Genomic DNA, 26,991 nt, shown 5'->3' with positions numbered 1-26,991 from the left:
CTGCAACCCTGAAGCTTCTTAGGAACTTGCAAGCAAAGAGACTTGATACGGTGCCAGCAATAAAGGGCCTTTCTGTGCTCCCAGGGGGGGTTATTGCTCCGTGTTTCTGCGGGCATGACTCGCCGAGGCCGGGCCAAGGGCTCTTTAGCATCCCCTGTACTAGTGTGCGCACCCCGGTTACCGCTGCATTGCGTCCCTCAGCAGCAGGGAAACTCCTGCACCAAGGGGAAAGCTTTGCAAGCAACGCCCCGTGTTTGAAGATGCAGGGACAAAAAGCTCAGCCTCAAAACCCATGTCAAAGTAGTTTATTATTTCCTTTTTATTTTATTATTTTTTCCCTCCCCTGTGATTCCCAAAGTCCTGTACAACAGATCACCAGGCGAAGGTCAGTGAAAGCCAACCGTTTGCTTAGTTTCTAAGCTACATGGGAAGGAAAAAAAGGGAAAGAACAAAAGGAAGAAGGGAAGGCTGGCGAGAGAAGTACGGTCACGAGAGATGCAGAGAAGAGGAGGGCTCAAGGCGTGGAAACAGACCCCGGTGAGAACTGTACACAGGAGCGTGGCCCAAGCGGCTGCCGTCCCCCTGGGGCAGAGGCATCGTGCTCCCGGGACACGGTGCCACAGGGACCAAGCCCAGAATATTAAACATGTACGAAACCAAACCCACCCCCCCACCCCAAACAGAACCCCCCGAGAAAGTCAAAGATACTCATTTGCAAAGACTGACTTGTACTTCAAAAGATTTCCTGCGGAATTAAAAGCCCTGGTGGTTAAAAGCAAAATACCCATCCGGGCTGCATGTAGTGTTTGTGAGCCGATGGGGCTGAAGCCGCAGCTTTTTCTTCCCATCGCATCTTTAAAAAGGAAAGCTGACCCAGAGCACGGCGCTGAGGCCATGAGAGTCTCTTCGCAGCCAGTCCATCCTCCGCCAGCTGTCCCCAAGTCCAGCGCGATGCTTTTAACCTGAATAATGCACAATCCAGGAGAAAGAGGGTGTTCTGTCAAACTGTGAGCGTTGCAAGGCTGGAGGGGAGGAATCGAGACAGCCAGGAGAAACCAGAGCGTGAGAGTCCCCGCACAGGCACCGCTGCAATGAGCGATTCCTCCTCCCGAAGCGCTGAATTAACCAAACGGCTCCTTTGCGGCATGTTTAGCACAGAGGGACGTGCTCGGCGGCCAGCTCCGTGCCTGCTGCTCTGCCAACGCAGCCCTGGCCGGATCCAGCGTGGCCGGCGGAGCTGGGGCAGAGCCGCGGCCAGGCTGCCCGGCCGTGGGAAACGGTACGACGAAAAACACAAAAGAGGTGGCTTTGCCTAAATCTAAAGTGTTTTGACGCATTCCTGGATGGGGAGAAAGTGGCATGGCTTTTTCTTTAAAAAAAAACCCAAACCAACAAACAAATGCATGTAAAAATGCGCATGCAGCGGGGTGGGCACATCCAGGGTCACGCTCTCGCTCGCCCAGCCCTCAATCAGAAGTCACGTATGGCATTATTGGGAGTGGGGATGCTGATTATTTGGAGGGGGTGGCTACAGGTGTGTTCCTCCATCCCACATTGCACTGCGTGTTATTTCCACGGCCAGGTAATGCAATGAGGTTGCAACCCCCCCCAGCCCAGCTCCACTGGGGGGGCCGTGGGGCGGCTCCGGGGACAGGGACAGGCTGTGCACGCACCGGCCATCCCAACCCTGAGGGGATCGCGCCTGTCGCTCGGGAATAAATGACCAACTTGAGGAGTGAGATGGGCTGGGAACAGGGCAGGGCTGTGCACACACACGCACTCACACACGCACGGGTGCAGTGTGGTGCAGAGCAGGACGGGGCAGCAGAAGGGCGGGCACTCTCAGTCCTGCTTTGCTACGGGACTGCGTGGTATGTGTATGTTTGTGTGAGTGTGTGTACGTGAGCGTGCGTGTGCATGCACACTAGGGCCAGGAGCAGTCGGCTGCAGCGTGGCCCCACGACACAGCAGCAGATGCCCGCTGACTTGCAGCACGAGCCATTTTGCAGCCAACCACGCGCCCCAGTACTTGCTTGTCACCACTCGGCGATCCAGCCAAATGTCGAGGAGCGGCGTTTACTCTGTATAAAAGGATGCGCAATATCAAAATCCTCTTTATAAAAGAAAAAAAAATGCAACGCAGCGCTAGAAAACCTTGCATCCCAGCTGCAACCGTCCTCCCCCGTGCTCCCCTTTTGGTTTTGTGGGGGTTTGGGTTTTTTTTACTATCCTTTTATATTGCCATTTAGCATGTCTCTGCCTATGGAACATAGAAATATATTCATTTATTTTTCTTCTTTTTCTTTTTCAAAACTCTTCCATGCATTTCAAAAAGTTCTCCCTGCTGTTAAAAGCCCTGGCATCAGTGACGAGGTGCGATGTGATGCTCCGGGCTGGGCGGGCAGCCAGCGCCTCACACATCGGTGCTTATACTGCGGCTGCGGGAGAAGGCTTCCCGCATGGCCGAGAGCCGGTTGGGGTTGAGTGCCTGCAGGTTGGCCACGTTCACCGGCAGATCGAGATCTTCTTGGCTCACCGTCTTGTAGCTCACCCGATCGCCCCCGTTGTGCAGCTCCTCGGGGGGCTCCTGCAGGAAGAAGGTGGGGGGCTCGTACGGCGCGCAGCTGGGGCAGCCAGGCCGGCTCGGTGCCGGCTTTTTGCCGAAGGGCGACGAGGCGTAGAGGGACGGGCCGTTGGTCAGCACTACGTTGCGGTTGCAGTGAAGCGGCGGGATGTGGGAGTGCACAGCGAAGTCGGGCTCCTCCTCGTCCTCCTCGGACTCATCCTTCTTGCAGCAGTAGTACTGAAACGGGACAGTCCCACGGGGCTGGGGCTCGGCTGGCATCCCAAAGCGCCCGCCCTGCCACCGAGGGGCTGCTCCGTGCATGCCAGCCCTGGGAACTGGCAGGCCGGGGGGGCTGCGCTACCTGCGGGTCCCCTCCCCATCACAGCACCCTTTGGGGCTGCATCCCCCAGCCTTACCTGGAGCCTACAGTAGCAGAGGACGGCGATGATACAGAGTAAAATGACAGTCGCTAATATTCCACCTGTGATGACCACGGTCCCGGCTGTCATCCGCCCTCTTCTCCATTAACAGCCTGCAAAAGCGAGCGCACGGGGGGGTGACAGGGTGCGGTGGGGGCCGGGGGGAGGCTGGCGCTGAGCGACGCACCAGGTCCCCAAACCCTCAGCTCACCCCTGTTTGTAGGGGGCTGGAAACCAGGAGGGGTCCGTGGGAGGTGATGGGCAGGATCACACCAGATCCTGGCACTGGGCGCCTGTGAAAGCCATCGGGGAGTCCCCATCCCCCCCTAAATGCCACTTTGCAGGTGCAGGGGGATAAAAAAAGGCTTCATGCAGTGGGTGAGAGGTTTAGTGAGCAGCAGCTCTGGGGTCACATCGGGCTCTTCTGCACGCAGGACGGGTGACCCGAGGGAAATAAAACCTTCTGCCCAGTGCCCATGGCACCCAGGGCACCCTCCCGGCTCCTGCCTGGTGGCAGAGAGCTTCAGTGATGGGAGAAGGAGCTTTGCAGTAAGGATTTCTGAGCCGTACACATTTTTCTCTGAGCCTATAATCCATTTTCCCCATGAAAACGATGTGATATTTTAATTTGGAATAACTGGAGCTGCTAAGTGAGCCTTTAATGACTGCAGGGACAGGCACTGTCCCCTGCCTGAGCAGCGAGCTGAGCTATGGGATGTGTCTGCCTGCTGCGGGACACACCAAGCTCCTCGCCTTCACCATGGCCAAGCCACAGAGCTGGGGGGGGCTGCGGGGGCACCCCAGAATGATGCGTCTGACAGCCTCGGGCAAGCAGTTCATTCCCACCACAGGAAATGCTGCGGCTGGGACACAGTGCGCTGGACATCACAGAGACGCTGTGGCTCAGCTTGGCCCCACGCTTGAGTTTTGGGGTGCCACCAGCACCCTCCTCTCCCTGGAGCGCCCCTCTGAGCGATCTAGGTGCTGACACAGAACTGGTAGCGGTGGCAGGTCCCTGCTTCTGGCACCGCTGGGCTCACCCAGAAGGCAGATGCCGTGCATCACGCGCAGCACACGAGTCCCGCAACACCAGCACGGGTCTTGCTCTGAGCATCCCTGCCCCGAGAGCTCGCGGGAGGGCTCGAATTCCCCTCCATGCCACGCAGGGTAAGGCCAAGCTCTTTGCCACGGGAAGGATGCTGGGGAGACGCGTACCTGCCTGCGCACACCTGCCGGCAGCTACGCAGGCAGCAGCACTCACGCCAGCATCGCCCCACAGCTAAGCTCCAGCAGCCCTTTAGTGCCGCAAGCGTCGGGCTGGGAACAGGCGAAGCGACGTAAATTAAGAGAGAAGTCGTACCCTGACCACCTACTCTACAAGCGCTTTAACAAAGCTGGCCTCCAGCTCACGCTATCAGGTTAAAACAAAAAACCCCAGCCACCCCAGCCCCAAATTACTTCAGCACCTGAGGAAAAGCAACCGTATCTGTCAGGGATTTAACCCGCTTCCAAAGAAAATAAATCTGTGGCATATTTTCAGGCGCTTAATGTCCTGCTAAAGTTGGGTAAGTGCTGAATGGATAAAGCAGTATCACATTTTATGTTGCTGCTGAGCAGCACTGTAGGAGGGAAGGTAATTTATAACAACGTCTGAATGCCTTCTAGCACCACGCGGCCACGGGGCAAGCGCCAGGCCAAATCCTGCCCTCATTCCTTGGGAAAAATGCTCTGAGGAGGCTCAAGAGGGAGGAACGCAATCAGGGGAAAGGTTTACAAAAAAATGCATTAGTGATTTAGAAACTTTGATTCCTGTTTAAAGAGAGATGGAGGCACTCGGCTGCAGACCTCGGGCTGCACAAGGTGCCAGGAGCACGCGCACCGGCCCGGCAGAGCCGGCTCGAAATGCCCATCCACGGGTGCTTTGCTGCTCCTGTTTGCAGTCGCCGTGCTGCCACGGAGCCCCGCGCAGGGCGGGCGCAGGACCTGGCTCTGGGGTGGCCGGGCTCAGCCCTGCAGCCTCTCGGGGACGGGCGCTGCACTCATCCGAGAGCATCAGCATCTCAGCAAGCTCCTTGCCAGCCCCAGATGAAAGGTGGCAGGCAGGGCTCCGGCAAGGAGGGCTCCTCGGTTTCCTCGCTGGTTAATTAAACGGCTGCCTACCCCGGGGGGACAAGCCAGGGTCTCACAGAGCCAGTTTTCACGGTTCCTGTCCAGCCGTGGTCAGCCAGACGTGGCATCGCAGCCACCGCTCCATCCAGAGCAAGACCATTTGCATTTCAGTCTTTTTTTCTCCCGTAACATACTTGTCTGATTAAAGCTGCGTACCTGGAAGCATTAAACTTTCCAGCGCGCAAAGGGGGAGAAAAGCAGAGCATGTGGAGGCCCATAAGCAGAACAATTCCTGTCTAGACCTCCTTTATACATTTGTTCCTAATTTCATGCTCCACAGGCTCCCAGATTCATATATTTAGTAATAAATATCCTGGTAAAAGGAAGTGCTTTGCAGCTCCGCTGTGGTCTTGGAGAAAGTATGCAGGAGCCTTGGTATTAGGAACGCAGGCACCAAGAGACTCGGTCCCAGCAGACGGTTGCTTGGCTCCTTCCTCGCCCCTCAGTAACGTTAGGAGCCCTCGAGGTACTGAGGATGCCTGAACCCCCCCAGCCCCTCTGCCCCATCCAAACCCAGCCCCCAGCACATCCTCCATGGCTGCCAGACAGCAGGGAAGGGGCTGCGGGGGGACCTTAACTCTGCACAAGGTTTTTGCCCCCCGCCCAGGAACCTTTTGGTGTAGGAAAGCAGTCCCCAGCGCCACGGGGGTGACACGGGGGATGGTGCCTCTCAAGGTTACTGTCGGCAGACAGGAGCTGGGGTGCAATGCTCCCCGCTTCCCCGACACCCTGCTTTACTTTCCCAGCGCGCAAAGGACGGGTCACGCTGCAACAAACCGAAGGCATGGCACTGCAAGTTGCTACAGGCTGCTCCTGGATAAGGTGTTTGGTTTTAGACTCAATCCTGTGCCGCTTGCCTGCTTTTGCCAGGACATCTATTGCTGCAGCGACAGTGACACCAGCCCTGCAGCGGCTGGGAAGTCCCAGGGTGGGAGAAAATGGTGCAAATGGCCTTTTCTGTTCCTTGCAGCCTGGAGAAAACATAAGCAGAGCTCCCATCGGCTCCAGCCCTGCAGCAGTGGCTCCTTTTCTCGCTGACACTCCTTGCACGTCCCTGCCGTGGCTGAGGACGTGGGCTTGGAGGTCGCGTTGCTCTCTAGGAGCCAGGTCTGCGTCAGCCTCTGCTCCCCACTTCGCCTGGGCACTGCCAGGAGGGGCTGACGGACCTTCCCCACGTGCTGCAGCCCAACCCGGGGGGCTGGAAGGGGCTCAGGGGAAGCTTCCCACGAGCAACAGAGAACGGGACAGCGCAGAATTGCACTTGACAATGCAGAAAGGAGAAGGAGGAGATGAGAAATCATCCCAAGTCACCCCCCCCCACCAGCATCTTGAACGCAGCCCCTGGACCGCTGAGGGTGCCCGGTGCAGGGAGAGGCTGCTCACAGCTGCGCCTTGCTCCTGGGCCGGCTCTGCAGAGACGGGGCAGTCCGGCTGCGCAGCCGGCGCCTCTCGGGAGCCTGTGTGGGAGGAAGGCTTCAGAGCCCGTCCAAGGGCTCCAGCTAACACCCGGCTGACCACGGCTCCGAAAAGCTGAGCTCCAGGTGCTGGAGCACTCCAGCCATGGCCAGCTTCTGTGGACTGGCCTGACCCTGCCTGCCGAACCTGTGGGAGAAGGAGACCTGGGAACTGCTAAGGAGACCGCTCCAAGGTTTCTTTAAGAGACCCTCAAGTGCCCAGGTAAGCCAGCTCCTAGGATTTGCAGGCGTTAAGAACAATCTTCAGGCCAGACCTTTAAATGAATGGGCCTCCTGCCCATCCCATCCCCATCCTATCCCATCCCCAGGACAACGCAGTCACCCCAAAGCCACCTTCTGCACTAGCTGGAAGTGGCATCACAGCAAGCACCAAAGACAGGGAGTCCTGGTCCCACTGAAACCCCCTGCACAAGGAGACCATGCCTTACTTGCAAAGGGCTGCAGCCCACGGTTTGTCCTACGGTAGCACTGCCTGCACCCCCTGCAGCCCTGGGACCTGCTTCCTCTGCAGCACAGCCCTCTGTTTAACAAGGAAATTGGGAATTGCCCTTATTCACCTGACTCCAGAGGCTGGAGATTTAAACAAAGCAGCCAAATGAGGTCCGAAAGAACAACAATAGATGTGAGTGCTCACAGGATTGCTCATGCCTGGTACTCCAGCACCGGAGCAGGCGGGAGCTTGGACCCCCGCTATAATAAGCACACAGGAATAAACACGCAGCCAGAAACACCCCACACCCAAGGGACACTGCATGAGACCTCTGGCCCTCGTCCCAGCCGTTCTGCTGAACCCACCGGTGGTCTCATGTGCGGAGGGGAGCGGGGATCAGCTCTGCCCCGCGCTTCCAAATGGCCAAGATGGAAAAAGGAGAGAAAAAAGGGAAAAAAAACCCCTCCCCACCCTTCCCGGGAGCGGAGGAGGCCAGCACCGTGTCCTGAAGTAACACCATCCTTCTTGTCTTGGCTCTGCTCTGCGCTAGCACATCCCTGGCCGTGCTGTGTGCTTGGCCGAGTCGTTCCTGCGCCGAGCCCTGCTGCCGTGCGTGGGTGTCCTCCCGCACCCGGGAAGGGCCTCCGAGGGGGGAGCGACCCTGCGTGCCAGCACAGCCCCCCAGGTAGGGTCTCCGTGCTGCTGGCACTGACCCTCCTCCGAGCATCACGAGAGACGGCTGCTGGTGGGTCAGCTTGTTTGGGTCGCTCTGGGGAGAACACCCAAGGGAGGCACCTCAGTGGGGAGGATGTTCAGGTTGGGAAGATTAAAAGTCCTACGTGGAAACTGGGGGTTAAGCAGCTGTGTATGGGGGGAGCACGAGTCTGACCCTCCGTGGTGGAAGGTCATGAGGTCTGTGGGTCTTGTCCTGGGTGGGCAATTTGGCCATTTCCCAGCTCTTCCCAGCAGAACAAACCCTGATGCTGATGCTTCTGATCAAGCTACAGTTCAGAGAAAAGGGAAAAGAGCTCAGCAAGAGGATGGGGAAATGGGAGAGCACGTGAGCGATGCCGGCTCTCCGAGATGCCGCTTCCCCAAGCCGCTGCCGCTGCTGCTTTCTGCCCTGGAGCTGGGTGCAGGCAGCATTCGGGACCCGGGACCTCGGCCCAGCGGAACAAGAAATCACACTATAATCCGGACACTATAGTCCGGTCAGAGGAGACTGGATCTGAGCCCTTGATGCTGCAAAGTTTTGGGGTAAGCCTGGCTTACGCTCCCCTGCTGCCCGCCCGGTGCCACGTGCGTGCCACGGCTCTGCCCCAGGGTAAATGCCGGAGAGCATCCGCGTGAAGGAAAGCCATCGCACGGCCAGCAGCCACCAGCCTGGGAGGTGGGAAAGCAGCAAATAAGTTAGAAGCCAAAAACAGTTTGGTGGCAAATACAGCCTCATTTCTGCATTTCCCCCAGTTCCTGTAATCCTACCCAGTCAATGAATAAGAGCCGGGCTGCTAGGAACAGCCGGGCAGGGTGCCAGCAGAAGACTTTGCATTTATGGAGCCAGCGGACAGGGTAGCTGCCAGAAACACAGGCGGAGAACGTGGCTTTCCATATGAAAAACACTTTAAGCAGAAGGCCTGCATCACTTTTGTTTGCTTTCTCTCTCTTCCTCCCGACGGCAGCACTCCTGGCCTGGGGGCTGATGCTCTGCGTAAACAGCAGGGATTTAAACAGCCAGGGTTGACCGTGGGTGGGCTGGGGAAGGGGCGTGTGGGGGCTCGGTGCCTGCGGACCCATCCGAGCGCTCCTCAACACAAGGACAAGACGAGCCACGTCTCATCAATCAATGCTTCCCCATGTCAGCACCAGTGCTTCCCGTGTGGGACCCCCCATATCTCCAGGCACCACACACTCCAAGTTTCTTTCGAGCATTTTATGAGCAGAGGGCACTTAACTCCCTGCTGTTTGGAGAACGCTACTCACAATTTCCCAGGCTGATCATAGCAGATGGGTCCTCCTGGGTGCTGGGGACGGCTCAGAGATCCTGGCAGCCCCGTTCTCCCATCCGCACCCGCTAGGACCGCGGTCGCCCCCATCACTGCTCGGACGCTGGCCCTTTGCAGAGCGGCTCCTGTGCTCAGGAGCAGTGCAGAGGTCAGCTGCTTTCCCTACCCTAAAAATGGGGGTTTGCACCACTATTGAGTATCCCTGGAATAAGAAGGATTTTTGGAAGTGAGTGAGCTGGAGATGCAGCCAGGTCTGTAATGCTGCCGGGGGCTTTTAAATGACAAAGCAGAACAGGGAGTGAAACATTTCACACCCACCTGAAACTGCGTGGCCCCTTCTGGTGGCCTTGGAGCCGTTACCTGGTTTGAAGCCGATCACAGCCGTAACTCACAGCCAACTGTTCAGCCAAGCCTGCGGTGACCCCCGCGGCTCCCCCCCCGACTAACGCACCCCCAGCCCTCCTGCCTGCTGGGACACACCCCAATACTTCAGCTCCCACTGATGTCCCGATCAGGAGCAACACATTTCAAAGGCAATCTATACACGGTGCCTGATAAATTATTCAGCAGATGGGACATTGCTGGAATAGCGCTGAGCTCTGCAGAACAGGATCTCGGCCACCTCCAGGCTCCTGCGCTGAACGGGGCGGCTTGGGCAGGGCTGGGCTGGCAGCTCGGGGCAGGCTGTGCTGGGGACCAGGGCTCACGGGGCACCTGGGAACGGCCGAGGGCGGGAGGACAACACCATGGCCATGGCAAGGTGACGGGAGCTGGGGTGCAGGAGAGCCCTCTCCACCCGCAGGCACCGGCTCGGTGCTCTCCCGTGCTGGTTTTAGTGCCGGGGCAGTGAGAGTTAAGCCTGGAGGTACATCAGGCTAATGCAAGATGAGCATCGGGACGATACGGGGATGTATCCCCTGTATTTGCATCAATCATAACCCACGATAAACTCCTCCAGGGGGCTGGAGGGGCTGGGGACCGTTCCTCTCCTCTCTGCTCACTCTCAGCTCAGCCCTTCACAGCCAGAAAAGCTCCTCCAGTGCTCCCCGAGCAGCGCCGATGGTCAGGCAGAGATGGGGAACGGGGACAGTCAAATGTCACAGTGACCTGCTCCTTCTGTCTAGTCTTATTATCATCCAATATAATGATGTATAATAATGATATATCATTAAAACCTGTAATTTTATAATCCAAAGTGTTTTGTTAAATATTGCACGGCAGCCCAAAAACTCCTAGAAAAGCCACTGCTTTTCCCATAAGTTGTGTAAGTTTGTTCCGTACGCTGAAGGCACGCTGTATCTGTACCCCTGCGGGTGTCCCTGCTGCACTGCATGAGAGCAGCTCATCAGCTCTGAAACCCAGCAAAGGGGGCCCAGGCTATTCGGGGGACACATACAGCAACAGCCACTCCAAATTTTGGGTTTTCCTGAAGCTTAAAAAAGGCAGAACTTCATGGGACTATTAGGGATCCCCTTCCAGCAATTACCACTATTAGTTTTTTAAAACAGAGATTGGCGCTTAGTGAGCGGTCTGAATTTTCATCACGCTTACGCAGGCTGCCTTCAAAGCGCATCGATCTAGGGGACGCCTGCCCCAGCAGCGCGCGAGAGGGAATATGTGCTCTGCAATAATGAGGCAATAATGTCATTTAATACAACCAAATCACGCCTAATGAAAAATAATATTTGCACAGCTCATCAAAGCGGCATTGAGGCTTACTAAGCACAACTCCAAGCATGAATTTAAATGACTGCAAACGCTAAATGGAGTGCAGCAGTGCCGTCGGGAAAGGACGGGGAAAAACGCTGGATATATATTCACCCTGCTCTGCCCTGCTGACCCTCTGTAAAACTGTACAGCCACATGCTAAAAAGCATCGATAGGGATGCTGGCGACATCGATAGGGATGCTAACAGCCTCGATGGGGGTGCTATCCGTCTCAACAGGGATGCTAGGGACTCGGTGCTGCCCAGCAGTGCGTGCCTGCACACCAGCCCTACGCCAGCATCGTCCAGGAGAGGGAAACCCAAAATCCAGGCCCAAGGAAGGGACTAGTACAGATGCGATGGACTCGCCTGCAGGTCTGATCCCGCGCACGGTGAGCTGCCGCAGCAGGGGCTCGTGGCCAGCCGGTCTCTGTCAGGATTTGAGAGCTGCTGTCAAACCACACCAGAGGGTTTTACCCTCCCCAATCCCACCTTTCACTGCCCAAACAATCACACTCTGCTTAAGTACCGGGAATTATTTCCATACATCAGCTGGAGAGCAGGCCGTAATCCCAAACACACATAAGCAGCCTAAACTCCTTTAAAAAAAAAAAAAAAAAGTAAAAAAGAAAGAAAGACAGGCTGTCTTTCCACCCTGCATCATTTAATCGCCTCTTGAATTATAGTTTAGTGAGCCTGAGATATTAGCATCAGAGAGCAGGTTTTGGTATTAGCAGCTTGAGATAAGCTACCACAATCACTGCTGAGTGGGAAATAGTGGGAAATAAGTCAGAGGGCAGGGAGCACCCACCCACCCAGAGACTTCTCCTAGCAGGGCAGTTTTGCAGGCTGGAAATGTCCCCTGGCCAACCTGAAAAGCTTGGGTTAGCTTACCGAGAGCTAACCATAAACCTTACTCCTGATGAGTACTTTTTCCTGCAATTCAGCGAGCCGGCATTGCTCCCTCTCCATCACCATCTGGGGGGAGAGCGCACCGCAGCCCCCCGGCAAGGCGCGGTCTGCTGGAACGCCAACGGAAGGATCAAAAAGCCTTAATTGTCAGAAAACGCTGCTGAAATGATGCACCAAAGGTGGAAAAAAGGGAATTTGTCCTTCTGAAAGAGCAAGTCTGTCCAGAATTGCTCCATTCACCTGGGTTTTGAAAGCTTTTCAGGCTGAAAACCAGCCGCTGCTGCCCTGCGAGTCCGACGCAGCCAGGGGAGCCCCGGGGAACCCGGTGCCTTACACCAACAGCTCACACCAGCTTTCCCGCTGTCACATCTCCCGGCAAACGCCTCGAGAGCAGGGTTTCATTGCTCAGACAGGACCGCTGGGCCACGCGGATGGGAAGAGTCTCCAGCTGAGCTCTCGGCAGATTACAGCCCCGGCTGGGAGCTGGAGCTGCCTCCTGGCCCCGGGGGCACTGACGCTGCAGCCGGGATGGATCCAGCGCTCCCATCCACAACGGTCCTGGGGACAAGGCTCTTATGGGCCAGGGGCACTGCGCAGAGGGAGAGCAAGGTCTTGGTAGCCTCTGATGGCCACGCAAAGCAAGAGAAGCAGCAGCTCTCCCGGTGGCCCTCCCAGCAGTGGCTGCTTTAGCTCCGGGGGTTCGTTGGCTCTGGCTGTGCAGTGGCGTCTGCATGGAGCCTCATTCTTCTGGGCAGATACTGCAGCAACTGGCCCAGGGGACGTGGACCGAGTCAGCCCTGCTATTAGAAACACTACGTACTTGAAAGCTTGTGTTTGCACCCTTTAGCTTTTGCCTCAGGCAGCCACAAAGTCACCCAGACCCCGGCGCGGCACCGAGAAGAGCGGTGGCCGATGCAGCCAGCAGCCAGCCCCAGCTGGGCAACATCTGCGCTAAAGCCCTGGTTCAGCCCAGGGCCTCTGGCCCCGGCTCCTCTCTGGCTCTGGCAAGTGAAGCAGTACTGTGCCTGAGAGGGAAAGCATTGCTCTGCCAATACCCATTTTACAGACAGGGAAACTGAGCCCTGGGCTGGTTAAGGCTCTGCTTTTGAAGCTAGATTGCTTAAAATCTATCAAATATCAGCCCATTTCCAGACTAAAAGGTGGCTTCCTCCAGGCCAGGCACTGGGTAAGCAGCGAGCTGGGATCAGCTCCACTCTCCTTCCACCCCCTACACCGGTGGCTGGGAAGGATGAGTGCCCACACCTGAGCCAGTGGCCGCTGCAGAGTCCCGAGGCACCGGTGAGCCAGCGATCCCGAGACGCAGGCGAGGCAGCGATCAGGGGCTGAGGAGGGAAGGGCACGTTCAGTGTACATTGCCAGTAAGCAGTAAATCCCACAGCTTTGCATTTCCAAGGGGTATGAACACAGCTCCATGGGACGGGAAGATCCTCGGCAGATTGACGTCTGTGAGCTGCACGACTCGCTCCCATTTGCTCAGGATTCACGGACCCAGACAGGCTGGGGTGGAGGCAGCAGGGAGAACCATTTCCTTGGTGCTCATTAAACGCAGCAACCCGAGAGCTCCAGGGACCATCCTGCTGCAGTAACGGGCAGGAGGGGGACCAGCACCCCTCTGTCCTTGCCCCCCCCGCAGTGGGTGGGTGGCTGCTGGCCGGTGACAGCTCTGGCAGCCCCATGCTGTCCCCCCAGCGCCCCGCTGTCACACGCTGTTACCTGAGCTGCCCTGGGCTCTGGCTCTCCGTGCAACCTGTTTATTCCTCACCAGTCCTGGCTCCTCTGCCCTGGTGACACAAACTCCCCGCAGTGTGACCCGGCTCTGCATGACACAGGGTGACTCCCCGGGTGCTGGCTGCAACCACCCAGCATCTCCCAAAACGAGCCCTCAGGGCTGCCTGAACTACCGCTCAGGCACCAGCAGCCCCACCTGGGATCTCCAAAGAGATATACGTTCTTGCCTTAAAAAAAAAAAAAAGTCATAAAAAAGGGTAGGGAGTTTCCATAGCTACAGCTTTACATTGCTCTCACAAAGGCTCAGGTTCAGCCCGTGTAACGAGAAGCAAGCAGAGTGTTTTTCCCACTCCAACCCAGCAAGGTAGCATGGTGCATGAATAAAGAAGCGGAGGAGAGAGAGCGAGCTCAGTGATTTTGGAAACAACACATAAATGTTAAGGACTGGCGTGTAAGGCTGCTGCCAGCACCGCGCTCCCTGCCCTGCCAGACCCATCGCTTGTACGGGGCACGAGTTGCATTTGCACGTGGGGAGGAAAGGAGCCCTCACAGCCCGCCTCTCGCTAGCGCAGCGAGCACGACGCGCGCCTTCCTGCCGCTTGACGTGGTCAGAGGCCACAAACTGCTTCATTTAAATTACTGTCTGCGTGGTGCTCCCAGGGCTGGACTTCCAGAGAGACGGGGAGCCGGCGCAAGCGGTGAATCTGCAGAGATTTAGTGCTGCTGCCGATGCAGAGTCACTGTCCGCAGGACCTGGGGACGTGGGGCTTGCCTTGCTTCCTACCTGTGCCTTGTACGACGTAACGTCACGCACTTCGGGCTGGTGTCAGCTCATGGGGAAGGACAAGCACATTTGCCAAACCGCTCTGGTCCTGAGCAAGAGGGTGATGGGCTTCCTCATTGCTTGTGACCAGGAGTTTTCCTACAGGCAGTAAAATCTTCTTATGTTATCCTTTTTAATCAGGATTTATCATTGCTGCATCAGGGGAATTAATACACACCGTCTGAGAGGGTAATTTTCAGATTCTTGGCAACTTACACTGAACCGGTTCCAGTAAATTTTCCTTTTTTCCTCACCTTAATTCTGTTACAGCTTTTCCTGAGAGATGAGAGAGGGAAAGATTTAACTCAGAGGAAAAAAACAACCCCTCAAAACCAAAATCATAAGCAAAAAAGCGGAAAAGATAAAGTAACTCATATGGCTCAGCTGAAAACCACCATTAGGCGAATAAAGAAAGAGAAAAACCTTCACACAAATTGCTCTACTCAAAACCATGTGGGCTTAACAGAGCTGCTGGGATCAAATGTTTGAAATATCGACTGTTCCCAGGGACAGCATCTTTCAGAAATCAGAACACACGCGATGGATCTTTTTGCCTAGCGTCAGCATTAAGACGACGCAACCCCTGTCTTTGAAATGACTCCTTGGTGCAAGAGAGGCCCTTGAGAGCAACGCGGTGGTTCGTGCTCCCCGCACACACGCTCTCCCATCTTCTTGCCGTCCCCAGGAGCCAAAGCAAGGCTACCGCCGGCACCGGACAGCGCGGGAAACTGAGGCAGGCGGGGCAGGGCACTGCCGCCGCTTCTGATGGTGCTGATGCCCGCGCACGTCGGGCTCCGCGCTCCCCAGCTCCTCCTGTTCGCAGCAGATCGGTGCCGGCATCTTCCCGAGAGGGCTGCAGTTCCTGCCTGCCTCGCTCAAATGGTGCCTGACTTGCAGCTCCTCCAGGGCCTAGAAAACACCGAGTATCTTCTCTTTGAAAGCCAAACCTTAGACCAGCGCTCTGAATCACCCCCGAGCCCTTCCTTGGCCTTGCTGAAGGGCGGACGGGCCAGGGTACCGACAGCAGCTGTGCTGGCTGTGGGCTGGCTGTGCCCCCCGCAGCCCTGGGGGGGTCAGATCACCTAACCCCCCCGGCCGTGCATGCAGGAACGGCTCCATCCACCCCCGAAAGCAGGAGGAGACTCACGCCAGCGCTGCCCCGCTCCACCCTCCAAACCCCAGAGGAGTTTCACCTTTCCTCGCTTGCACGGCGAGCTCACTTGAACACGTTTGCTTGAACTCGTTGGGAAGTCGGTACGTTATACTGTTCAATAACACATTCCGCTCCAGAGCTAACCTTGCAGTTCTGATGAACCGGGGACCCATCACCAAAGTGGCAAAACCTTTCGCTGAACCTACGCTGATTTCCTGAGCTCTCTAGGCATCACCCTGGCCACGCTGATGCTGTAGGACCACAACGAGCACTTCGTTACCAGCCCGCCTCACTGGTTAACCATACAGCAACCTGCTTAACAGATAACCTTAAGTCCTACAAAACCCAGACCCGCAAATCTGAGCATCTCCACCACCCTGTGCCTGGTTATCAGACCACAGCTCATCGAGACGCAGGCACCCGACTCGCGACGGAGCTCTGCCTGCAGGAGATGCCCCTGGCAAGGTTAAACAGACCACGGGTCTTCCCTGGGAATCGGGAATACCTTCACCGCTGCCTGTTTAATAAAACACCCTGCGACCCGGCTGCCGCTGCTCCTGGGCTTGACAGCAGAGAGAGCCGGCAGCGTGTGGGAGCCCAGGAATTTCTGCTGTGATCACAGGATGCTTCAGTTCTGCTTCTGGCTGGTTTAATTAGGGTATAACGACATTGCACAAGATTGTGATATTCGGGTACATGGCAATGTTAGCATTTGTATCAAACAAAGCACTTTTTTTCTTTTCAGGTTCCTGCAAATGTTCTCATTTGTATTAATTTTTTTTTTCTAAATCTTCTCTTTTCGAGCAAAACCCAAGCACTGGCTACAGCAACACCGTGCCAGTGTTACGCATTTCTGAGGCTGAGCAACCCTAATCCTCTGCAGTCAATAGCACTGCCGTAGCCCAGCAATATTCATGCTTTATATTTACTACCAATCAAGTCAGACAATATTTTAAAGACCTACCCTTTGTCTGCCAGTCCTAACATTCAACAATATAACATAATATTTACAAAGGTATCCAGAAAGCAAGTAACATCAGTGCTTGTTTTCTCAGCAACAGCTATCACAGTCTTGTGTTTTCTATAACCTATGTTGTTTTATTTAAAAATACAACAAAAACAAAGATGTGATGCCAGAAACACAAGAGAAAATATGTGCAACCAAGAAAACCCCACTTTCTGTGGGCTGAATCTGCTCCCACGAGCTACCGTGAGAATCAGGAATAACTCTTGAGAAGTCAGTAATGCTAAATTCTTGCAAATCAGAAAAAGCAAACTGGAACTGTCTAATATTAATTGCATAAATATTATGCCTGTCTTTATCTCAGGGGGATATGCCTGCCCACGGGATGTCACACCCGGCGCTGGCCAGAGGGGATACCGGCAGGCCTCCCCTGCAAAGAGCAACCGGGATCACCCCATCCCGCACACGAACCCGGGCTGAAGCAGCCGTGAAGATGTGGCAGCCCCGGGGCGAAATCCCGGCTGCAGCTCAGCCTGTCCCTCTGCTCCGCGATGCCCCGCACAGCGGGCACCTCCGGCACTTCTCACAGCCCAGAATGATGTACAGGGGTTTTACGTCCCCGAGGTGCAGAATGTCCTCAGAGCTTCTGCCTGAGCTGGAGCGAGCTCGGCAGTGCCAGGACCCGGCAGTGCCAGCACCCAGCAGTGCCAGGACCCAGCGGTGCCAGGACCCAGCAGTGCCAGGACCCGGCAGTGCCAGGACCCAGCAGTGCCAGCACCCAGCAGTGCCAGGACCCAGCGGTGCCAGGACCCAGCAGTGCCAGCACCCAGCGGTGCCAGGACCCAGCGGTGCCAGGACCCAGCAGTGCCAGCACCCAGCGGTGCCAGGACCCAGCGGTGCCAGGACCCAGCAGTGCCAGCACCCAGCGGTGCCAGGACCCGGCAGTGCCAGGACCCGGCAGTGCCAGCACCCAGCAGTGCCAGGACCCGGCAGTGCCAGGACCCAGCGGTGCCAGGACCCAGCAGTGCCAGCACCCAGCAGTGCCAGGACCCAGCGGTGCCAGGACCCAGCAGTGCCAGCACCCAGCAGTGCCAGCACCCAGCGGTGCCAGGACCCAGCAGTGCCAGGACCCGGCAGTGCCAGCACCCAGCAGTGCCAGGACCCAGCAGTGCCAGGACCCAGCAGTGCCAGGACCCAGCGGTGCCAGGACCCAGCAGTGCCAGGACCCAGCGGTGCCAGCACCCAGCGGTGCCAGGACCCGGCAGTGCCAGCACCCAGCAGTGCCAGCACCCAGCGGTGCCAGCACCCAGCAGTGCCAGCACCCAGCGCTGCAGACCAGAGCTGCCCTCCTCCAGGGACATCTTCGGCTCCTGCACAGTTGGTGAGGAAACGGCTTTGGGGACAGCTGGATGGCAGAGGTCACCTGGAGGGGTCTGAGGAACACCCCTCAAGAGCTTTAATGCATTTGGGTGGGGAAGGGGGAGCCGGCCCCGCTCTCTGCCAGGGGCACGCTCAGGCAGCAGCCGAACCACACAACTTCTTGCCTGTCTCTGTTTGCACAGGGAAAGGAGTCAGAAAAGAAACCCACGGGACAGGCGTAAGTTTGAATTATTCCCCCAGCCCCTCCTTTGTGTAATATAACAATAAACCCACAAAATTTGCCTAACAACAAACCCAAATCAACTCTTATTATCCATCCCCTCCCAGCTCCACTCCCACTCTCGCAGCACGGCTATTTTTCCCCAGATCCCACCACTGATCTTTCCAGGGCTTAGCTACCCAGCAGGCAACACCAATCAAACCAAGACACCTCCTTTTCCTTCCACATGAGTGCCTTACAGATTGCATCCCTGTAAATCCCTGCTCGCACTGGCTTGCAGAGGCAGACAGGGAGAAATCCCCAGCAGTGAGGCCGTGCATTTCCTAGGCCACCCCCCCCGCAGCCCGGGCACCGCAGCACTTGCTCAAAACTGAGCCTCCGGCAGCCTCAATACTGTATTTTCTCCCCGGGGGGGCATTTAGCTTGGATTGCCACAAAAGGCATCCTGTCTTGCTGTGTAACTCACGTATATCGTGTTAACTAGAGTGACAACGTGCACGCTGTTGTTCTGCAGATGCAAGGGTGGGAAACCAGGAGGAAGACGGAGCACCACTGCTCGCAGGGGCGATGCAGGCAGACATCAGTTAGGGACAGCATCCCTGCACCACCCAAGTTCTCATCTTGAAGGCAGGCAACAAAAAGAAGAGAGTTAATGGTTTGCCAAAGTTCAGGCAGGAAGACCCAGGGCAGGTCTTAAAACAAATCCACACTGAGAGCAAAGGGAATCCAGATGTAAACGGCGTGGCAGAGCCCAAGCAACGCCCCGTGCTTAAATGGGGAAGCAAACGTAGGCTTCAGAACAGGAGCTCTGTGCAGGGATTGCACTGTCCCTGCTGGTCACCTCCGAAAATACTGTATTATTTCCCAGGGGAAAAAACCCAACCAACCCACAAACAAAACCAAACAACCCAGAGGAGCGAAGGTGGAATATTGGGAATAAACATGAGCAAAGCTATTTGCAGGTAAGTTATTTTTCTCACAGGAAGCAGTGCCTGTAAGTGGATGCTTTAGCAGAGCTGCGATTTGCACGCTGTAACGCAGCCGCTCTGGGGACTCGTCTGGCACTTGCCTGTGAACTCCCTCTGTCTCCAGACACGCTCCCGCACCATCACAGCAAACACCCGCTTCGATGGAGCCCGGCTATCGTCTTTTACAACAAAGCCCAAGACATCTCTCTGCTGTGATCAGTGCCGGTTTACGAGTCTTTGCATCTTGAGACATTTTGATCTGCTTCAGTTGAAGTGACCCGAGCTGGGGAGGGGTCAGGGGAGACGACGACTTCTGAATCCGTCACAAGGCTGCGGCGGTCCCCAGAGGGTTTCAAAGCAGCCGCATCACCCAGCAATCCGGGTATTTATCTTCCCCCAGGCAGCCAGCTTCCTTTCATTAATGCTGATGTGTTTTCCCCTTTAACATCAAACAGTTTGAAACTCTCGGTGAGTAAAGAGACAACCTGGCTCTGACTGATGCCAGCTCTGCAGGGCCGAGCGGAACAGGCAGTGCTGCAAGAGGCCACTTCTGCCCATTACGGTCCAGCCTAGATTTTCAGGCAGCTGAGGAACAAGGGACTGCTCTGCACAAGAAAAAATGAAACCACAAAGGACTTCTCCTCCCAGTTTGCTAGGAGTCCCCTCCAGCAGAAAGGAAGGAAATCCCAGCCATGTGGCGTGCCCACCGCCTGCAGTTCCCCCAATATAACGAGCTTATGAGCTTCTGCAGCTCAGACCCTTTGATGAAGTTGTACCTAGAGAAAAGCCACAGCATGGCCTCAAAGCCATCCCTAAAGCTGGCAGTGAAGAGGGCTTCGTCTCTCGCCTGGCGAGAAGATCATCATCTCCTTTATCCCCTGCCCAAGAGACGCCAACTGCTGCAGCCTTGGAAGAGCCTAACCTGGAGTAGCAATTCAAAGAAAAAAAAAAAAACCTACAAGTTTTTTCACCAAAGCCTGTTTTTTGGGCTGGCAGCTTCCGATGGTTATCTCACCACCGAAGTTTTCTGTAATTGGTATCTGGGAAAGGAAGGAAGAGGAGGGCAGGGCTGCGGAGCAGGAGCAGTGACTGACCCGCAGGAGGGCAGGGCTGGAGCACCAGCGGATGAACAGAAGGGAGAAGGCAGAGAGGGAGCGGTGGGCTGGGGTGCGTGGGCTCCGAACGGCTCCGAACGGCTCCGAACGGCTCTGCACAGCTCTGCACAGCTCTCTGCCGGCACCCGCTGCCAGGCCCCCCTGCAGCCCTGCCACAGCCTCACGGCAGTACCAGCTGGGGCAGAGGAGGGCTGGAGCCAGCGCCCAGGACAGGATGATCCCGCTGCGGGCAGAGCCCTCCGGTTGACTCCAGGACTCCACGGGCATCCCCTGGTCTCGCTCTCCCCCCACCTCCCTCTCAGAGAAAATCAATGGCAAAACAGAAAGAAAGGTGTGGGAGATCACGACGTGATTTCCTCCCCAGCACGGGTCTCCGAGGGGCATGAAATCACCGGTGAGAACTAATTCTGTTTGCCCTGGGGCCGAGGTAAGGAGCCCGGAGTGATTTCTGCCAGGAGCGCCTGCAGACGTAAGGCTGGTGCGAGCGACAGCAAAGCCACGTCCCTTCCCTTCCGCCACGAGTGAGCAGCATCCTCCTCACCTGGGAGAGGGAAGGGGACGATGGCTGGCACTTGGCTCCTGCCAAAAATCCACCCGCCCTTCTTTTTTTTTAGAAGGAGGCTATTAACTGAACGGGGACATGACAGGTAAAGCCGTGGGCTGCAGTGGCTCCTGCAGTGGCCTTGCTGAGCCCCCCAGCGCTGGCAGACCTCGCCAGCCCCCCTCTCCCTGCAGAGCCTCCCGCCCTCGTCTCAGGTGCTCAGAGGCGGTTGCTTTACTGGCTGCTAATGACATTTATTTTCTTTTCAGAGCCTCGGGGAGGGGTCTTTCTCTCTCCCTCCCTGCTGATGTGAATCCTGCTGCCCTCTTATGCTGATCTGAGACTTTTTTTACTGTTGAACTGCTGGCAATCTCCCCTACATCCCCCGCCCGTGCCCCCCAGCCTGCTCTTCCCACAGCCAGACGCACGCTTCCCGGATTTGATCCAACCAGCATTGAAGTAAAGAGAAAAACTCTCACGTTTTCCAGGTCGGGTCAGGTCCCTGGCCTGGCGAGGACAGGCTGAGACTTGCTTTTGAGTTTCTGGTAACTCGCCTCTAAAATGTCCTTCAGAAAAAGGCAATTATCACAGTGCCGTTAAGGCTTTCCCCATTGCACAGCCAGATAACTCGCTAGGAGTCTTTTGAAATAACCTTTAAACAATAGATCCTGCCTTGTTTACTGAATGTTTCTGAACTCAACAGTAATGCATCCAGATGTCACCCGTGTCTACTGTAGGCCTAACTATTTCTGGAAACACACCAAGGGCAAATTGCTTGGATAATGTCAGATATTGTTGCAGAGAGAATGTGACAAGTTTCCATCTCTTTGATAAAAGCTGCGGAGCAGAGAGATGTTTCCCAGGGCGGCAGAGCTGCGTGCACCTTCAACTCAGCCCCGCGCGGGAGCCGCATCCCTCCCTGTAGCTCATGGGCAGGTACAAGCGGCACACGCGTTCCAGCGGGGGAGAAAATTAGCGTTGCTGTCAGGCAAAGCTCGGCAAGCTCACAACCTGCCGTGCTGGGTGGTGTGTCACTGCGGGTGGCTTTTGTCCTGGAGGTAAGAGATGGGGAGAGAAGCATTGGAGACAGCGAGAGGGGCTGAGCTGCCCTCGTGGCCAGGCAAACTTGGGGAAGATGTCTCAGCCCGTCTTGTGCCATTATTCTGAAGCCGAACACCAGCTCTGACCCATCGCAGGTGCTTGTTTCAACAAGCAAGATAAAACGCTGTCTGCAGTGAGAGGGTAACCAAAACTCCCCCAGCCCCTGACTCATCTCTTGTCCCCACTCCGTGGCCTGCCAAGAGGAGCACCAGCGCACGCTGAAGGAGATGCCAGCATCTCCCAACAGTGTCCCCGGCTGCAGCATACACTGCTGCCCGACTCCAGTGAGAAATCTGTACTCCGGGACATGTAGGATGGGGCAAAATCATCAGTGGTTACAGTCCTGTCTGCTCTCCGCACTGCCTCTGGCACAGGCACTTTGAGAACCGCACAGTCCATGGGAGCCAGGTCCTCCCTCTGCTGCCCTGAACTCCTATGAATGGGTCATGGCACTTATTAAGCTTTCCAGCGAGAAATGGGTCCAAGGATGTTTCAAAATGTTATTATGACTTTTAATTTTGTTCCTCAACCTTTCCAGCTGACCTCTGCCCAGGGCTCACAGGTTCCTGAGGTCCCAGCCTTGTCCGGCTTGGCCTCAGCTGTGATCTGAGTGCGGCTGGAAGGTCTGAAGAGGATCAGAGTTTATCACCCAACATATTTGTCATCCCTCTGCCAATCTGCAGTGCTTTTTTCTCAGGCAAAGGGTGAACCAATCCTGCCTACTGTAATAAATTAGATCGTGAGGAGAGAAGGAGATAACAGACAGTGACACTGGAAGAAGTGTAAATTAGAAAGGGAATGAGTTGCAAGTTCAACCCCAACACCTGCCAGCTCTCCTCCATCCCTTCCATGCTCTTCTTCAATGTTATAAGTTGCATCACAAGCCGCGGCTGTGGGAGCCCTGCCAGCAACAAGCACCTCTTCACCGGCCATGTCCTTGTCCATATCCATGACAACACGACAGCCAGGTACCAGAACACGATGAGTGAGAAGGTAACGAGTTACCCCAGTTCTCACACTAGCACGAAGACAGCTGGGCACTGCACAGCCAAATGAAAAGCCCCGAGATACGTAAATACGCTACAGCTTGGCCAGCTGCAAAACCCCTCAGTGACCCACGTGCTGGGCACCAAGGACATATCCTGAGGTGCCCAAAGGTCAGGGGCACAGACTTCTCCAGCCTGCGAGGATGCGGTTAAGCTCTCTGCGATGCACGTAAATGCCCGAGGGCGTTAAGCACCTTTACCTCTTTGTATCTGGCCACCAGCAAAACTTTTAAAGGATCCTAAGGGGAGTGCTTAGATGTGGTTACAGGGTCAGCAGGCGTTCTTCAGCTTCGGACATGGGAATATCTTTAGAAAGATTTGGGTCAATATGGCACCGACAGCGAGGGGGGTCCTCTGTCACTTAGCCACTTCTGAACATGTTCTCCTTAGATTGCAAAGCCCGTGAGACCAAACCTTCAGGCTTGACTCTCATGTCACCTACGTAAGAATTTGGGGAGTGCTGCAGTTGTAACGGAAAAGGATCAGGAGGAGATGCGACAGCTAGACCAATCTACCAGGCTTTGCTGGAAAGCAAAGAGAAACACGGCGGAGATACAGCCAGTAACCACAGCGCTGGCAACGCTCTGCAACTCTTTTGTGTGCAGGTAGGCACGGGTATTTAAGAACTGGCTGTATTTGTAATCTGTGTTCACTGACAAGAAAGCAGAACGGAACAAATGCTGTTTCCTTCGTCTCCCCTCACATCCCCACATCTTTCATAAGTGAGAACCAACGTACTGAGGGGTGATAAATCAACATCAGTCACTTTGCGGGGGATTTTGTTGAAGTTCTTTATATCTACTGAGCACCAGCACCGTTCCCTAAGAGGTCCTGTCATCATTCTGCACAGAAATCCTGACACGCAGAGGAAGGAGGTTACACTTCTAATTACAGCTGCACAGTCTTTAAGGTGTTTGAAATCTCTTTTTACCAACCGACAGCCGTAATGCATCTTTCTGCTCATTTCAGACCAGATGAAAACCAACCATAAGAGGTTGCAAACAACATTCCAATATTAACACGCCATCGCAACGGGGCAAGTGCCTAAATACAGGTGTGCTGATAGTTTAGGTGCTTAGTTAATGCGCAATTTATGTAAAATATTTTCCTTTAACAGCATTATAATTTAGAGGCTTACTCAGTGAAGATGAGATACAATTATTAAAAAAACTGCATCGTTCTGGGTACTTTTGCTCAAGCGGGGTCACTCAGGAGCACTGTCTGCACTCTAAACACTGGGATATCCGCCAGGTTGCCTAAAATGACAGGCATCCATCATGAAAGACTGAAGCGCATGATTTTACCATCTAGGTTTTATGCTGATTTCACTGCTCATTTTAGGCTAGAAGACAATCTGTTGAACCTCAAAGTGCAGTCTTCTCTTACCTTTAATTTATTCCGTCAGAAAACTGTCTACCTTAATGAGTATGAGCACACCCCCACTACCTTCCAAGTTGGGTGATCTGTTATGTCAAATATAAATAATCCTGTCTGAAACCAGTCGATATGGGGAAATGAAAAGCCATCTTCCCTTGGGGGATTTCTCTTTCCCTCCCACAGCCCCCTCGAGCCTGCAGACTACCTTTAATGTACTGAAAAACATCCATGGGCTTCCGAGAGCGCAGACCGAGACGGCTACTGTATTAACCAAACAGTGACAAAAGAGCCCCACAGATAATTGTGCTATCACCTTCCTTGCACTCAACCCTGGATTCCTCTCCATCACTATTGCTTCGCTGCACGTGAGCTAGCGGGCTGGTTTGCTGCCTAACCTGGGGCTGGCGTGGTCTCTGCAAACTCAGCTGGATGGAGTGGGGGGTTCCTACATCCTTTGGGGTCAGGACACACGATAAGAACAAACCTTTGTCCTAGACGCACGGCTCCAGGTGAGATGCCCAGACAGGCTATGGAGAGAGGCCAGTTTCAGCCCCACGCTGAGTGTGCAAAGGAGGACGAGCTGTCCCCGGGACAGAGAAGGACACGACCCGCACACCCAGGCAAGGCACAGGATGGGGATAGTTTTCCCACCCCATCCCTGAGAGACGCTTTCATGATGTCCTTCACAGGCATGGCTTTGCAACTAAAGATGCTGTAGGACCTGGGAAAACCAAGCCTGGAGCACCTCGGTATTTTTCATCCTGGTGGAAGGCGGTGGGACTTGACCAGTCCCTCTGAGACAGGCTGCTGGGGAGCAGATGCTGTGCCGTTCTCCATGTCCCTGTTCGCTCTGCCTCCCCCCTCCAAATCCCTTCCCAGCCCCAACTCTGGCAGCCGGGGCTGGTCCTCTGCCTGCTCTGCTCCTTGCAGGCATCCCCCCGGGAGGCGGGGGTTAGCTGCCGGTTCCCCCGGAGCAGCGATCCCTCCGCGGCTGAAAAGCAGTTTCGGATGCACCGGGAGGAGGGCGGGGGGGCGAGGATGGAGAGAAGTAAACAGGGGGAAAGCACCGCAAAAGACCCCCACGTTGCGAAGGACGGGGAGAAGGAGCCCAGGCAAAGCCGGGGAGGTCCCTCTGCCAGCGGCGGAGCATCCGCGCCGGTGCCCTCTCGCCGCTCCGCCGCCCTGCCCGCCCCGCTTACCTTCAAACGGGGGAATTGTGCTGGATCTCTCAGGTGAGGACCGCGTCTCCCGAAGTCTCCAGCTCGGAGAGCATCAATGCAAAAAAAAAAAAAAAAAAAAAAAACCCAACCAAAAAAACCCCAATTAAAAATAATAATTTTAAAGAAATAATAATTAAAAAAGAAGAACAAAAAGACGGACGCCAGCTCACGGTGCCGAGCAGACGAGCCGGCAGCAGCCACCCTCTGGGCACATGGCCGGGCCCGGCAGCAGCGGCTCTGCGGGGGAGCGCTCCCTCCCCGCCCCGCGCCCCAGCGCCGCCGGTGCCGCCAATGACGGCGGAGCGGAGCGGAGCGGCGCCCCCCCGAGCCCCGCACCGGGGCCGCACGGGCAGTGGCGCGTGCCGCCGGCCCCCGCCCGCACCCCCCCTCCCCCCCCCCCCCCCCCCAGCCCCGGGAGGCGGCCGCAGGGTCACCCCACCCCCCCCCCCCACTCCCGGATGCGGGTCTGTCCCGGCGGGCCGGGCCGGGCCTCGGTGCCCCCCGCCGCGGGGAGAGTGGGGCCGGCCCCCTGGAGCCGGGTCACCCCCCACGGAGCCGGGGGACACCGCGGTTTGGCCCGGGGAGCCTTCATCCCCTGGGAAAGCGTCCCACCCTCCGCAGGGGTTGCGAGGAGGCCTGGGGGGTGGAAACCAAGGCAAACCCCGCAGCGTCCCCCGTTCCACCCCACGAGGGTCATTTTACACGTGACGTGACTTCGTCCCGTGCACCCTTTACCAGGAGGTGCGCAGAGGGTTTTGCTGTCTGGTTTCGGTGACAGCCACCCCGGGGGAGGTGAGCGTGTCTCCTCTTCCCAAATCCGTGCCCGTGCCAGCACAACCTCAGCTACTTTACAAGTCCCCGTCCACAGCTTCCTCTGAAGACGCCGACGCTGTGCAGGGCACGTTCGGCATTAGCAGTGGCGGTTCACGAGACTTCGTTAGTGTCAGGGTGGTTATCGTGTCCCAGAGCTGAAAGAAAAGAGCAGTGTTTGGTAATAGCAGAACTTGGGACAAAACCTGGCGATTTGAGTCGTCGTTACCCCTCTAGCAGGTGGGCAGCCTGCAGAGGCACCGGCACGGAAAGGACCGTCACAACCGTGCATGGAGGTTGTCCCCCCTCCCCAAGCTGGTGTGACAGGGAAGCAAAACCTGCCCCAGCCGTCCTGCTGCATCCCGGGCGCTCGGCAGCCGCTCGTCCCCAGGCTCCCTGCAGAGCAGCGCGGTGCCTTCGCTCCCCCGGGGAACGGAGGATGCTCGGCGTGTGTCCGGAGGCCCTGCCAGCCCTGCCTAATTGCACCTCCCGCCATCAGCCTCGGCTGCTGTCCCCCACGCTGTCTGCGAGCTGTCAAAATCCTCGGGTAGCAGGGACCCTTCTGCAGACCACTGCCTCTTCCAGCCTCCCGGCGATGACGAGCGGTTTAGCCTGGAGTGCCTCTGTCTGCAGGGACGCGTGACTTTTGTCCCGCAGCGTTCATTTCCGTGGCCTGACTTGCATTTGCAGTCCCAAAGTTATTCCTAAGTGCTAACTTAATTTTTCTCTTCGGACGTTTTAGCCCATCGATACTTGTTCTGTCCTTGTTGACTGATGAGAATAATTAGTCCCTGGTCCTTTTATAGCACATCTGCTCTTTTTAAGATGGTATCGCTTATAGCAC

The 26,991-nt window shown here is 56.0% G+C and overlaps 1 protein-coding gene across 1 annotated transcript; it reads right to left on the bottom strand.

Annotated features, from left to right (window-relative positions):
- Positions 1-287: 287 nt before the first annotated feature.
- Positions 288-25,670, bottom strand: FAM163B (family with sequence similarity 163 member B). Its single transcript, XM_054848613.1, has 3 exons — positions 25,317-25,670; positions 2,983-3,098; positions 288-2,803 (listed from the first exon to the last, which is right to left on the bottom strand). The coding sequence occupies exons 2-3, from the start codon at positions 3,073-3,075 to the stop codon at positions 2,414-2,416; spliced, it is 483 nt and encodes a 160-aa protein (XP_054704588.1). The 5' UTR covers positions 3,076-3,098; positions 25,317-25,670; the 3' UTR covers positions 288-2,413.
- Positions 25,671-26,991: the final 1,321 nt, after the last annotated feature.

The sequence above is a fragment of the Grus americana genome, chromosome 20 (assembly GCF_028858705.1).
Source record: "Grus americana isolate bGruAme1 chromosome 20, bGruAme1.mat, whole genome shotgun sequence".
In the NCBI taxonomy this organism is placed as follows: Eukaryota; Metazoa; Chordata; class Aves; order Gruiformes; family Gruidae; genus Grus; species Grus americana.
Note: the sequence above shows the minus strand (reverse complement) of the source record. Positions and strands in the feature narration are given on the sequence as shown.